The 14,938-nt window shown below is 41.3% G+C and overlaps 1 protein-coding gene across 5 annotated transcripts in view; it reads left to right on the top strand.

Moving 5' to 3' along the window:
* MED4 (mediator complex subunit 4) overlaps positions 1 to 14,503 on the top strand; it is a 45,630-nt gene extending 31,127 nt beyond the window's left edge. For 4 of the 5 annotated variants that reach the window (XM_059892032.1, XM_059892033.1, XM_024999861.2 and 1 more), the window contains 6 exons: positions 5,523 to 5,589; positions 7,431 to 7,601; positions 8,987 to 9,044; positions 10,188 to 10,274; positions 11,328 to 11,459; positions 13,822 to 14,503. In XM_059892032.1, the coding sequence (XP_059748015.1) occupies positions 5,523 to 5,589; positions 7,431 to 7,601; positions 8,987 to 9,044; positions 10,188 to 10,274; positions 11,328 to 11,459; positions 13,822 to 13,994 (688 nt within the window). In that variant the 3' untranslated portion in view covers positions 13,995 to 14,503. 5 annotated transcript variants of the gene reach the window in all.
* Positions 14,504 to 14,938: the final 435 nt, after the last annotated feature.

Genomic DNA, 14,938 nt, shown 5'->3' with positions numbered 1-14,938 from the left:
CTGCGCGCACGCCTGCCTGTGGGCACCATGGCGGCGGCGTCGAGCGGCGAGAAGGAGAAGGAGCGGCCGGGCGGCGGCTTAGGAGCGGCTGGCGGTAACAGCACGCGAGAGCGGCTGCTGTCAGCGCTGGAAGATCTGGAGGTCTTGTCGAGGTGAGGCCGTCGGCCCCAGGCCATTGCTGCGGCTGGGCCGGAAGGACTGAGTCGGGACCACCGGCCTGCCTTGGGCTGGTTCCCCGGGGCTCGAAGGGGAGGGCCGCGCCCCGAGGGACAGTGCCCGAGCGCGGTGGAAGTGGGTCTGCAACCCTCAGGGACTCGGGGTCAAGAGCCCTCTTTGTTGTTGCTCAGTCGCTCAGTCGTGTTCGACTCTTTGCAGCCCCATGGACTGCAGCAGGCCGGGCTTCCCCGTCCTTCACCATCTCCTGGAGCTTGCTCAGACTCACGTCCATCTTAATACTGATAGTGACCCTGATCTCCAGAATATGGGAATCTTAGCGGACGTCAGAGGTCGCCGGGTGTGGGTCCCTTCGTCCACCGACACTCGACAGACGTATAAGGAACTCCCGTGGGTGCTGCGCGCTGGGAAACGGTCCCCAGGAGTACTACGAGGAGGAGCTTGGTGTAATTGGCGAGAGACCACTGACCCAGAGGAACGTCTGTGTCAACAGTGATTGTGGCGCGGAGCCTCCCTAAGGCCTGTCCTCGGTGTAGTCAGATCTTGTGTTTAAGGTGTACAGTGGAGAAGGAACTGGCAACCCATTCCAGTACTCTTCCCTGGAAAATTCCATAGATGGAGGAGCCTGGTAGGCTACAGTCCATGGGGTCACAAAGATTCGGACACAACTGGGCGACTTCACTTTCTTTCTATAGTTCCTTTTGGAGAAGGAAATGGCAACCCACTCCAGTGTTCTTGCCTAGAGAGTCCCATGGACAGAGGGGCCTGGTGGGCTACAGTCTATGGGGTTGCAAAGAGTCGGACACGACTAAGCAACAAACACACACACAGTCACACACACGTGTACAGCAGAGTGATTCAGTTGTGTGTGTGTGTGTGTGTATATATCAGTTATCCAGTCTTAGCTCCTACTGTTTGCTTTATGACAGGCCAATAGAGAGATGAATTGTTGGGGCAGGGGAATAGCGACTTTATTCAGAAAGCCAGCAAACCGAGATGGTAGAGTTGTGCCCTAAAGAGCCACCTGTCTCAGTTAGAATTCCGTCTTCTTTTATACTAGGAGGGGAGGCAAATCAAATGTTTCCCACAGTTTCCGGAGGGGAATTGTTAATTTCTTCCTGCAGTCCTTCAAGGGTGGGCCGCCGGTCAGGATGTTTCCTGTGAGTTAAACAAGGTATTTTAGCTTAATGCTCATAACCTGGGAGGCAGGCTTCCCCAAGATGAGACATTTTGTATAATTTAAGCTTACAGGCAACGTGTCTTTAATGATGTAACTTTTAGAAGAATACCAAGATTTTTTTTTATCTATTACATATCTGTTCTTTTTCAGATTCTTTTCCCATATAGGTTATTACAGAGTATTGAGTAGAGCCCCCTATTCTATACAGTAGATCCTTGTTGATTTGTTTTATATGGAGCAGTGTGTATATGCTAATCCCAACCTCCTGATTTATCCCTCCTCCTTCCCACTTTCCCCCTTTAGTAACCCTAAATTTGTTTTCTGAGTCTGTTTTTGTTTTGTAAATGAGTTCATTTGTTTCATTTTTTTAGATTCCACATATAGGGGATATCATATGATACTTACCTTTTTCTGTCCACCTGAGTATGATAATGCCTTGTTCCATCCTTGTTGCTGTAAATGGCATTATTTCATTCTGTTTTATGGCTGAGTAATATTCAGTTGTGTATGTGTATCACATCTTTATCCATTCCTCTGTCAGTGGACAGGTTGCTTCCATTTCCTTGGCAGTTGTAAATAGTGCTGCAGCGAACACTGGGGTGCATGTATCTTTTTGAATTACAGTTTTCTCTGGATATATGCCCAGGAGTGGGATTGCTGCATCACATGGTAGTTTTAGTTTTATTAAAAAATTAACTTACTTATTTGTATTAATAGTTATGGTGAGCGGGGATCACTCTCTAGCTGTGGGTCACAGGCTTCAAATTGCTGTGGTTTCGTGTGCAAAGCATGGTGAGTTCTGTGCTTATGGGCTCAGTAGGTGGTACATGGTTTTAGTTGCCCTGTGACATGTAGGATCTTTTAATCCAGTGATCTCTATTACAAATGAACTAGAGATTCAAAGAAGTTAGGTTCCTGGATTTAACATCCCATTTGCTGGGTATTTACTATGATCCTGGTTCAGGATGTGTGACTAGTTAGTGGCTGAGTTGAGATGAGAACTGTGGTGTCCTGTACTCGCAGTTCACTACTATTTCCAGTATACTATTCGTCATGGATTATTCAATTGGAATTTGGTTAAGATGTAGTATCAGGAATGTGTTAGTATTTCAACTAAGGGCTATAATAATTTGCCTCCAAATTCTGATTCCTATTAATTTGGATCTTTCTGACCCAGGGATTGAAACCCGGTCTCCTGCAATGCAGGCAGATTTTTTACCATTGGAGCCACCAGGGAAACCCAAATAATTTGTATCAAATAGAACTGGCATACTTGTTACATATTTCAGGTGTATATGGATGCATAGTTCTAATTTTTAATCATGTTTTCTTCCTTCAAGGGCCTGTTTTTAGCTTTAGGGAGTCATGTATGGCTCCAAGGTCTTGAAATGGCTATCTATGATTTATTATAACAATTCCAGTCCAACGCCATTGGTTACAGCTTCCCACCCTACATTCTCTCTGGTTATTTTGACTCCTGATGAAAATTTATTTTGGCATAATGCAGCCTGCAGTGTGGGACACCTGGGTTTGATCCCTGGGTTGGGAAGATCCCCTGCAGAAGGGAATGGCAACCCACTCCAGCATTCTTGCCTGGAGAATTCCATGGACAGAGGAGCCTAGTGGGCTACAGTCCCTGGGTTCGCAAAGAGTCGGATACAACTGAGCTACTAACACACACATGTAGGATCCTAGTTCCCTGACTAGGGATCAGATCCGTCCTCTGCATTGGCAGGCAGACTAGACCACCAGGGAAATCCCCTTTTAGTTTTTAAGGGGCTTCGATACTGTTCTCCATAGTGGTTATATCGATTTACATTCCAGCCAACAGTGTAGAAGGGTGCCAGGGTTTTAAGTCCTTCAGATACATACGGACATCACCTCCTTAAAATCACTCTCTATGGTAGCGCTGTGATTACTTACATTTGGCTGATGAGGGATCCACCGTATAGACAATCCCAACATCTTTTCCAGGTCGCACAAGAAGAAAGGAGTAGAGGACTTGAATCCACGCCCTGATGTCTGTGCCTGAGTTCTTGGTCAGCCCTGTGTACTTCCTTTCTCAGCATCTCACACCATGCTCCCCACCGCCACCCCCAGCGGCCAGCTTGCATTTAGGGCAGGGGTTCCCAACTCTTCATCTCATTAAGGGGTACAGAAATGGGCTAAAATAGTTGGTCATCTTAGCAAGTCCTGTCAGCTCTGCCTCCAAAATGTACCCTAAATCTGTCCAGGTTTCCCCATTTCCATGACTAAATCCTCATGCCCAGGACCTAGTCAAAGCCAGTGTCATTCTTTTGCCTGAGCTCCTACAAAGACCACCTGACCTGATTCGCACTCTAGCTTTCTTACAGTCTTGTCTCCAGATAGCTCAGTAATTGTCTAAAAACATGAATCAGGTCCTGTCCTTTTCCTGTTTAAAACAATTTAGTAACTTGTCTTTGCACTTGGAGTGAAATACTGATCCTTTAACCTGACCGACAAGGCCCTGCACGAGCAGGCGCCAACCTCTGCGGGACCAGGGGCCTGTTTCGTGGAAGAGTTTTCCAGGGACAGGGTGGGGAAGGAGAGGGGTATGGTTTCGGGATGACTAGAGGGCACTACACATCTGTGCATTTTACTTTCCGTTTTGTGATGACCTCGGCGTTCTCCCCGGGCTGGGGCTCCTGCCCCACGCGGTGCAGCCCTCGCGTCCTTGCTCTGTGCCCTCCCTGGCGCCTCCGGTGTGCTTCCTCAAGCCCGTCTGTGCGATGATGCACTGGCTGTGTCTTTGACAAGCATTCTTTCCTCCCACATCTGCTGGCCGGCTTCTCTTGTTTAGTTCATGCTTTACTCCAAAGATAACCCTGTAGAGAAACCTCCCCTGACCACACAGTGTAAGTAGCCAGACTACCTCCCTGACACTTTCTGCTGTAACACTCTGCTTAATTTTCTTCCTAATCCTTGTCAACTCTGGTTTTATATATTTTCTTGACTTCTGCATTAGACTTTAATTCATTTTTATAACTCAGATCATCTAGAAAGTGCCTGACCCATAATAGGCACTCAGGAAATATTTGAATGTATGAACTTTTCACCCCTTTATCCACTTTTCTCATTAATTAGCTTTAATTAATTCATACGTAGTAGTGTATGGGAGGGAGGTAGTAGTGGGAAATACTGAGTCCAGTCGGTACCATCCACTAAATAGCCTGAGGCTAGTGAGAGGAAGGTGGATGGTGGGAATATGAAGGTAAAATGGAAAATGAAGATGAAAAGGTGCAAACCGGACTGACCAGTAGTGTCAGGCGGCTAATTGTGAAGCTGTCCTTTCCTGAATTGTCCCATCTGTCATCGATTTTGAAATTAATGTATAAATAGAAAATGCCTGCTGCACATTTCCTCCCAATCATTCTACTATTTTTCATATAGGAAAGTTAACATATTTAACAGAGAAGCATTCTAGAAATGTATGATTTATTATGTGTAAGAATCCCTCTTAGCTGATACCTGTTTGGTTAATTAAAAAATGTGCAGGCCAGAAGTTCTCCGTCACAACTACTCTGTTCTGCCTTTGTCATGGGAAGCAACTTTTGGCAATATATAAATGAAGAGGCGTGGCTGTCTTCCTAAAATAGCTACTTACCTAAACCACAGATGCGCTGGTTTTGTAGACCCCTGATGGAGCAGGAGTTTTTCTTGCATAAACCACCCGCAATTCATCATCTGCGTTTTCTCCTTCAGTTTCTTTAAAGTGAAATGAGCCCTTGGCCACTCATCAGGCAGTCTTAGGGCAGGCTCTTGCTGAGTTTTTATGACTTGACTTCTCTTGGTTCGATACAGTTTTCCTTTGTAACACCTCTGTTGAGTATTTCCCAGCTTAGGTTTTTATGGAAACAGTTCTGCCTGTTCACAGTCATACTTGATTTGTGTTTATCTACTCCATATTGATTTATATAATTATAGTAATAGTAAAACTTGAATAAATGGGGCTGGTAATGAGCACAGCTGAGTCTTGGTGAGAATGCGCTGTGCTGGTGAGAGCTGAAGTCCAGTCAGAGGGCCTGTGGGGCAGGAGCTCTGAGTCTGCTTGCTGTGAGGACCATCAGTCCCGCACATCGGCTGGGTGGAGGTCAGATAAGAGAGCCTCTGTTGTGTTTACTTTGCAGACTTTGTTTTTGTTTTATAGAGAACTTATAGAAATGCTGGCAATTTCAAGAAACCAAAAGTTGCTACAGTCTGGAGAGGAGAACCAGGTAAGTGGTTTCTTTTTGAATTAAAAACAAAAAACCTGCGTCATTTCCTCAGTTTCCTGTTTATGTTTACTTTGTGTGAGAACAGGAAGATCAGACTATTAAATTATTAATTGCAGTTTTTAAATGGATTTTTTTGCATCATTTAGGTGAGATGTAATTGAGATATAGTTGACATATAATTATGTGATATTTAATACATTATTTAATATATTTAATTATATATATTTAATATGTTAAATAATATATTTGATACAAATATATTTAATACATTAAACTGGATTAGCTTAATATGTATATCATTATGATTTGATATATGTGCACATTGCAAAGTTACCATTATAAGTTTAGTTAACATGTGAGATCTTAGTTCCCTGACCAGGGATCCAGCCTGCACCTTCTACAGTGGAAGTACAGAGTCTTAATCACTGGATTTCCAAGGAAGTCTTTTTTATGATAAGACCATTTAAGAAAATTGCAAGGAAGGTGGAGGTGGCACCTTTTCATGTACCTGTTGGCAATTTGTATGTGTTTGGAAAAATGTCTGTTGCATTCTGCACATTTTTAAGAACTTCATGTTGCTGAGATGTACTCTTTGCAACTTTCAGATTTCAGTACTGTGTTCTTACTTACAGTCACCATGCTGTACGTTACAGTTCCAGAATTCACTTGTCTGACAGCTGGAAGTTTGTACCTTTTGACCACCTTCACCCATTTGACTCCCTTCCCTCTGGCAGCCACCAACCTGAGCTCTTTTCTTGTGTGTTGGCTTTTTTACATTCCTCGGGTAACTGAGATCATACAATGTCTTTCTGTCTGACTTTACTTCCTTTAATGTGATGTTCTATAAGGTCCATGCATGTTATTCCAAATGCCAGGATTTCCTTTTTGTGGATGAATGATACTCCTTTGTGTGTATGTGCATGTGTATAGATCTACATCACATTTTCTTTTTCCATTCATCCATTCATGGACACTTAGATTACTTCCATGTATTGGCTATTGTGAATAATGCTGCAGTGAACATACGAGTGCAAATATCTTTTTGCAAGTAGTGATTTCATTGCTTTTGGATAAATACCCGGAAACAATTGCTGGATCATATGGTGGTTCTTTTTTTTTTTTTAACTTTTTAAGTGTCCTCCACACTTAGTGGAATGTTTTCCGCAGTAGTTGCACTAATTTAGATCGCTGCCAACAGTGTACTAAGGGTTCCTCTTTCTCCACATTCTTGCCAACTCTTGTTATCGTTTGTCTTTCTGACGATACCACCTAGCTGGTGCAAGGCAATATCCAGTTGTGATTTTGATTTGCATTTCCCTGATGATTAGTGATATTGGGTGCCTTTGCTTCTGGTTTTGTTCATTTGTGTATCTTTGGAGAAATGTCTGTTCAGTTCCCGGTGTCAGCTAACATACATACATGCTTAGTTGCTCAGTCGTGTCTGACTCTTGCAACCCCATGGACAACCTGCCAGGCTCCTCTGTCCATGGGATTTTCCAGGCAAGATTACTGGAGTGGGTTGCCAGGGCTGTCAACTAAAATCATCTCAAATTTTGCCTTCCCTGAGAAATGAATAAGCCTGCTCATTTTGGCATATTGCTAGTTCTGAAAGATTTCTTTTGTATGAAAGAATAGCATATAATTAGAAAAAGTAGAAAATCTTGATTAATCTTTCTAAAATAATCATAGATACGCTATTTTTATTTCTAATAATGATTAGAAAATAATACTTTGAAGGTGTTAAGATTTTGAGGACTTGCCAGTTCACGTGTGGCTGGTTTCATTGGAAATGTAGTTCTTCAGTATTCTCTTGTCTGTTTTAACCAACTATTATCTCACAGGTCCTGGAGTTGTTAATTCACAGAGATGGGGAATTTCAGGAACTAATGAAATTGGCACTTAATCAGGGAAAAATCCATCATGAAATGCAAGTTTTAGAAAAAGAAGTAGAAAAGAGAGACAGTGATATTCAGCAACTACAAAAACAGCTAAAGGAAGCAGAACAGATACTGGTAAGCTGATAGAGGCTGGTTCTTAATGTAAAAAGGGCTATTATTTACTCTATTTACAAAAAATAAACCTATTTTCAGAATTTTGAAGTGGCAGAAAACTTGAATCTCCAGTCTAAAATCTAACCAAACTTGTCACTTTCATTAGATGAAAGACCATGTCATTCACTTTTTAATTATTTTCAGATACTCTGCATTTCTTTAGAACCATATTTTCATTATTTAAAGATTTCACGTGATTGAATTCACCGAAGTATGACATTTTACTTTTATCCTATCCTCATATAAGTTTCATTTATTAATAGTCTAAATCTTCAGTTTTAGAAATTTTGCAATCAGTAAAAATATATACCAATTTTATAAATTGATTAAAATTTACATTAATTTATGTCATCTTCCATCTTAAATGAGGTGGGATTTGGATATGTCGAGGACTCTTAGTTTTTCTTGTTCTACTATTTCAAAGAGACAATTTATTTGTTCAGTTATTTCTCTCAGTGCTGACCTACGTAATTGTTATGTGGTGGTATTGCAGGAAGAGCTGAGTTTGATTCTCATTCGGACCAGACTTTGCAGGCTCTTCTCTAAAGACAGTGAACATGAGGGCTAGAAAAAGAATAAATCTTGTGAGTTAGACAATGGCAACTGACAGTTTTACTAGTGCCCCCTGGTACACTAGTGTATTAGCTTAATCTTAACAGTTTTATGAGGTCAGTACCATTTTTCTATTTTTACAGATGAAACCATGATTTTAAATGAATACCTATCTTGCCCAAGAGAGTAAAAGTAGAGAGACGGAACTTAAACCTAGATCTCTCTGCCTGCCTGCTTTTACCCGCTGTGTTCTGGCTAAGGATGCACACGCTAGGGTCAGCCTCGTTTTACCCTGAGTTTGTCTGTGCCCAGGGGGGTATGTGGAAGAGCTCATTATAAGAGTCATTGTGCATTGATAATGTATAAATGAGTGACACTCTCAACCTACAAACTTACCTTGTAAACTAGAAAAAAAATAGTTTTGGTGTTTTATCCTTGAACCAGATGTAAGGATTGTTTTGGGAGTAGTACCTGGTCTGTTTTCTGCATTCTTATGATAGAAGACATAAAGCAAAAATGGTAGCGAACAATCCAATATATGTTTTGTTTCCAACAATTAATTTGTGAATGGAGGCTAATTCATAAATACATAAATATGGTATTTTTCTCATTGATTATAGCTGATGTAAATGATACCCAAGTGGTATTTCAGAATATTACAAATAAATTGTGGGGATTTCCAAGTTTTATATATTGTTTCTATGGGATAAATGATTTTGTGAATTAGGCCAAAAACTGGACTTGGTATAGTTCTGAATAATCTGTATTTCTTTTTAAAATGTTGTTTAAATTAGGCAACAGCTGTTTACCAAGCAAAAGAAAAACTCAAGTCAATAGAAAAAGCAAGGAAAGGTTAGTAATGTGGGGACATTAAATGACTTTCTGAAAGACTCAAGTTTTGGTTTCAAGAAACTGCTGCTGCTAAGTCACTTCAGTTGTGTCCAACTCTGTGCGACCCCATAGACGGCAGCCCACCAGGCTCCCCCATCCCTGGGATTCTCCAGGCAAGAACACTGGAGTGGGTTGCCATTTCCTTCTCCGATGCATGAAAGTGAAAAGTGAAAGTGAAGTCAAAAGCTCAATTGTGTCCGACTCCTAGCGACCCCATGGACTGCAGCCCACCAGGCCCCTCTGTCCATGGGATTTTCCAGGCAAGAGTACTGGAGTGGGGTCCCATTGCCTTCTCCATTCAAGAAACTGATGAGAGTATTAATGGTAGTCATGTCATGCTGTTAAAAAGTTTCCAATGAATTTCCATTGTGAAGTGTCTGCTATGTTACAGCCCTGTGCTGGACGTTGTTAGGGAGGTGTCACGTCCTTTTTCAGGTTACAAAATGAGATAAAGAAGTATGGCTATTACTTAAATGTGTAATAAAGACAGTGGGTTTTTTACATTGTTGGGAGAACAGAATATGGGCTGGAAACAATGTGATTTGAGGTGGACCTTGAAAGATGGGATGGAGGATGAGAGAGCATGCAGTGGACAATTCGAATAGGACTAGAGCACCATGAAGTCAGAACTGAGTAAGGCTTTGAGGTGTGCCCATTTGGTGGTGCTGGGAGACGCTCAGCCTGCCTTCTCGTCCTGTCTTGCTTTTCTCTTTAAAAGGCTTCCATTTTGGATCTTTTAGTTTGGATACTAAAAGTCAGAATTGTAATGAAAACCTTGGCTATTTGCTTTTCATGATTTGTAGGTATGATTTACATCTAAATTCCCTCTTTTCCTATTTTAGATTAACTGCTGTTAATGTTTGATGTGTGTTCGAGATTTTTCTTAGATGTGTAATACATATGTGACAATAATAATAGTAAAACTAGGCCATGCTATACATATTACTACTTACGTGCACTTTTTTTATGAATATAAAAAATGAAGTGTATGTATTAAGTGTAATTAAGTGTATTAAATAAATATGAAGTGTAACTGTGACATATGCACTGACAAACTTGTATGTTAGTAGGCTGAAGTGTTAAAACTCCTCTTGACTCTCTTAGGTGCTATTTCCTCTGAAGAAATAATTAAGTATGCACATAGGATTAGTGCAAGTAATGCTGTGTGCGCCCCACTGACCTGGGTCCCAGGTAAAAATGATTTTCTTTTTACTAGATACATGGTGGTTGTGAAAATTCTTAGGTAGCTATACATAAAATAGGAAAAAAGATTTAAATATAGAATGTATATATTTTAAAATACAAGGTAATATGTGATGATTCTAAAGCTGTATTTGTATACCTGGAAAACCCTGGCTGGCCAGAAGCCAACTTTTTCGAGGGATTTCCACAAGGGCTCCAGCCTGAGAGACAATCCCACCTCTTAGGGTATAAAGATGAAGCACTGGACACCAGGCAGCAGGTGCACAGGCTGCAGAAAGCTGGAGTAACTAAGGAACAGGAGAGAGAAACTGCAACGTGTATTGACAGCCAGGGACCTCGCGTAGAGCTCCAGCCTTTTGGGAGGATGGGAGTAGTTATTTTTAGTCACTCCTGACAGTGGTGTTTTGCCACAGCTTGAAACATTAAGGGTGGCTGCAGTTTTGGAGGGTAAATAATTTAGAGTTGGTGAGAAAATACCCCAGTATTGGTTCACATCTGGCCAACTTTTCATCAGCCCAGAACTAAACAGTGTGCTTTCATGTTTGGAAATGAACATCATTGGCTTCTGATTCTCTGCCCGAAAGTTATAGGAATTGGTCTTTTTTGCCGTACTGTGTGGCATGTGGGCTCTTACTTCCCTGACCAGGGATGGAACCTGAGGCCCCTGCAGTGAAAGCTGAGTCTTAATCAGTGCACTACCAGGGAAGTCCCCAGGAATTAGTCTTTAAATGACATGACAAAAAGGTTATTAGGAAAAGGTTTTAATTTAGAGGAATCAGGATTATAATTTTGTCATTTGGAATGGTTGCTGAAATGACAATTTTCATATAGTGTTATTGTGAAGATCTAAAGATATAAAAATACATGTAATTAAAATTTTAACATGTTCTTAATAGCAATTGATACGATGACTTTAATATTCCAAAATTTAAAATGTGGCTTGAGTTTTTCAAAGTGAACCAAGGAAAATCAATATTTCAAAGAAGGTATTTAAGCATATTTCCATATGTGATTGAATTAAAAGCAGGCTGTATTTTTTAGGGGACCCACGGAGACCATACCCAACTGATTTGGAGATGAGAAGTGGATTACTGGGTCAGATGAACAATCCTTCCACTAATGGAGTAAACGGTCATCTCCCAGGGGACGCACTTGCAGCAGGCAGACTGCCAGGTATGTGTTAATCAGAACAGTACTTTGAGATGAAGGCTTTTTTTCAGAGATGATGATGAAGACAAAGACCTGGCTGTTGAACAAGTTTGAGGGTCTGGACCCATCTTATTTTAGTTGCTGCTTCTGCTGCTAAGTCACTTCAGTCGTGTCCGACTCTGTGCGACCCCATAGACGGCAGCCCAAGAGGCTCCCCCGTCCCTGGGATTCTCTAGGCAAGAACACTGGAGTGGGTTGCCATTGCCTTCTCCAATGCATGAAAGTGAGAAGTGAAAGTGAAGTCGCTCAGTCGTGTCCGACTCTTAGGGACCCCATGGACTGCAGCCTACCAGGCTTTTCCATCCATGGGATTTTCCAGGCAAGAGTACTGGAGTGGGGTGCCATTGCCTTCTCCGATTTTAGTTGCTAGAGTTAGTTAACTACCAGTTTATGCTGCTCTCTGCTTCCTGTCCTTTAAGACCGTTCTAGATGGAGGCTATGAAATTAGAATGTGATGTGAAAGTCACTCAGTCATGTCTGACTCTTTGCGACCCATGGACTAGAGAGTCCATGGAATTCTCCAGGTGAGAATACTGGAGTGGGTAGTCTTGCCCTTCTCCAGGGGATCTTCCCAACTCAGGGATTGAACCCAGGTCTCCCGCATTGCAGGTGGATTCTTTACCAGCTGAGCCACAAGGGAAGCCCCAAGAAATTAGAATAAGGTGATATTGTGCCATTTTCCTCAGGCATTAGGCCTCTCATTAACTTAAGCTCCAGACATGGTTTTTTTTTTTTTAATGAACCATACTTTATAAACAGAGTAAGAAGTATTCAGTTTAAAGGATACCACATGAACATACTTGTTAAAAACCCCCAAATTAACTAAGTGAATAACAAAGCTTCTAATGGACTTTTTACTAACTAAATAGAGTATGTTTTTTATGAGAGCTCATTCTGAGCTTCAGACCCCCTCTGGTTTCACGTAGAAGTCTACTTGTTTTCATCTGGTAGAACTTTTTAAAAGTTTTCTAAAAGGCATAAGAAAGGAAAAAATTTTTTGGGCAGTCACTTAATATTTTACATATCTCATGATTTTCCGTGTATTTTTTAAAATACCTATTCTAAATTTATTCAGCTCCACTGGGTCTTTGTCGTGGTTCGTGGGCTGTCTTTAGTTAACGGCAAGCTGGCTTCTCATTGAGGTGGCTTCTCTCGTTGCAGAGCACAGAGCAGCCTCAGTAGTTGGGCTGCACGGGCCCAGCTGCCCCGCTGTGGAATCCCAGTTCCTGGACCGGGGATTGAACCCTCGTTACTGGCATTGGCAGGCAGAGTCCTAGCCACTGGGAAGCCCCACCCTGTATTTTTTACATTGCTAAAAATGTACTCTAGATAATGCTTTTTCAGTGTTTAATGTTTTGTTGTCAGGCTGTCCCTGTGTTACTAAAAATGCTTTTGTGAACACTGTTAACTAAGACAAACTGGGAGTTCACTGTGCCTTAGATTCCCTTAGTATCACCTCATTTTTCTCATTGTGATTGTACCATGTGTCAGTACAGTCCCAGCAGAAGACTGAAACTACACCAGCCCATCCAGCTGGGATGCCGCTGACATCCTGCACATCAACCAGGCACCACAGGAGGGAGTGCAGGCCCAGTAGGGGAAGAAGCCTTTTCCTCTTGTGGGCTTCCCTCCTAGCTTAGTCAGTAGAGTCTGCCTGCAATGCAGGAGACCTGGGTTTGATCCCTGGGTTGGGAAGTGCTCTGGAGAAGGAAGTGGCAACCTGCTCCAGTATTCTTGCCTGGAGAATCCCATGGACGGAGGAGCATGGTAGCCTACAGTCCATGGGGTCTCAAGAGTTGGGCACACGACTTGGTGACACCACCACCACCACCACCTGTGGAGTCCCTGCAGCGCCCTCTACGGGCAGAGCCGAACACTGTAGCTGCTGGCGGAGAACCGTGTTTAGGGTTCAGGGACAAGAGTGGAGGCTTAGAGGCAGCCTAAACTGCAATACTTAGTATAGTACACATTAGCTATTTATAATGTGTATATAGAGAGAATGTATAGAAAGTACTATACATGACCTGTTACATATTGTTAATATACGTGCATTATATATATATAGAGAGGAGACATTTGATTTGAAATTGTGACTGTCTTGAATAGTGAGTGTAGGAAAGTATGATTTAAAAAAATAAATCATAGATTCTAGTTACTTTTTAAAACATCACATTTTTCCTTGATAAGTTTGATCATTAATTTGGCCAAATGTATATTTTGATTTCTAACCTTTAAAAAAATTTTCAAAGTATTTGCATGAAGGAAAGAAGAAGAAGTGAATGAATCGTTAGTAGAAATGTTCTCATGTGTGCGTCTTTTTGTCCAGATGTCCTTGCTCCACAGTATCCATGGCAGTCAAATGACATGGCGATGAACATGTTACCACCAAACCACAGTCATGACTTTCTGTTGGAACCTCCAGGGCACAACAAAGAAAACGAGGATGATGTAGAGGTTATGTCAACGGACTCCTCAAGCAGCAGCAGTGACTCTGATTAGAGACCGTAAGACAAAGAGCATACAGAATTGAATACTATAGAAATCTGTTTCTTAAATGGCAAAAGTGGAAAGCTAGCCAGGTGATGTTGGCTGTAGTAGAATTGTTCTGCCCATTAAAAATCATAGTGGACTTTCTTTTTAAGCCAAAAATTATGTTTCAGTTCTAAACCACTAGGTTAATACTTAAAGAAGAATCACACTGTACTGTTGGGGTGAAGCTTTTTCAGTTCAATGCTGTCTTACCTTATTCTGTTCCAGTTGTGTTGGACTTGTGCACAGTACTGGAAGTAAGATTTGAGGGAAACGACCCATGTACATATCACTAACAGGGCTGGAATTATTTAGAAAAGCATAAGTAAGAGCAGCAGATCACTGCATTATATAACAGAAACCTTCATTTGAAAGTAAAGGCTATTTAACTTTCTGTCACAGGAAGAGGAGAAATCATCTCAATTTATACTGTTTGTAATTATTGTATTTTTTTGTAAATAAACTTATTTTTGTTTGTATTCTTGTATGTTTTAAAAAATTTTTAAATGTACTTTCAGTGTAGGTGAGATATTTCTGTAAATCCAGTTGCATTTTGTACATACTTTAGAATCTGGAAGATGAACAAATATGATGCAGTATCATATATGTTCATATATGATATCAAATATGATGATGTACCCAATCTGAACTGGTAATCCCAACTTTGGTAGGTTTCTCAAAGGCATAGACTGCCGTTCTTAGAAGAAATAAAATGAAGTAGGTTTTTTTTCTGACAACTTAGAAATGTCATAACAAACATAAATTATAAGAAGTGTTTTAGAATGGAAAACACTCTCAGGCTTCACCTTCCCTCTTACTGCAGCTCCTAGAATCACTTTTTTTTCTGGTGGTTAACTACATTTTGATTTTTCAGTTTTAGACAGTACTGCATCGTTTACTCTTTTTCCTGGTAT

Source organism: Bos taurus, chromosome 12 (assembly GCF_002263795.3).
Source record: "Bos taurus isolate L1 Dominette 01449 registration number 42190680 breed Hereford chromosome 12, ARS-UCD2.0, whole genome shotgun sequence".
Taxonomy (NCBI): domain Eukaryota; kingdom Metazoa; phylum Chordata; class Mammalia; order Artiodactyla; family Bovidae; genus Bos; species Bos taurus.
Note: the sequence above shows the minus strand (reverse complement) of the source record. Positions and strands in the feature narration are given on the sequence as shown.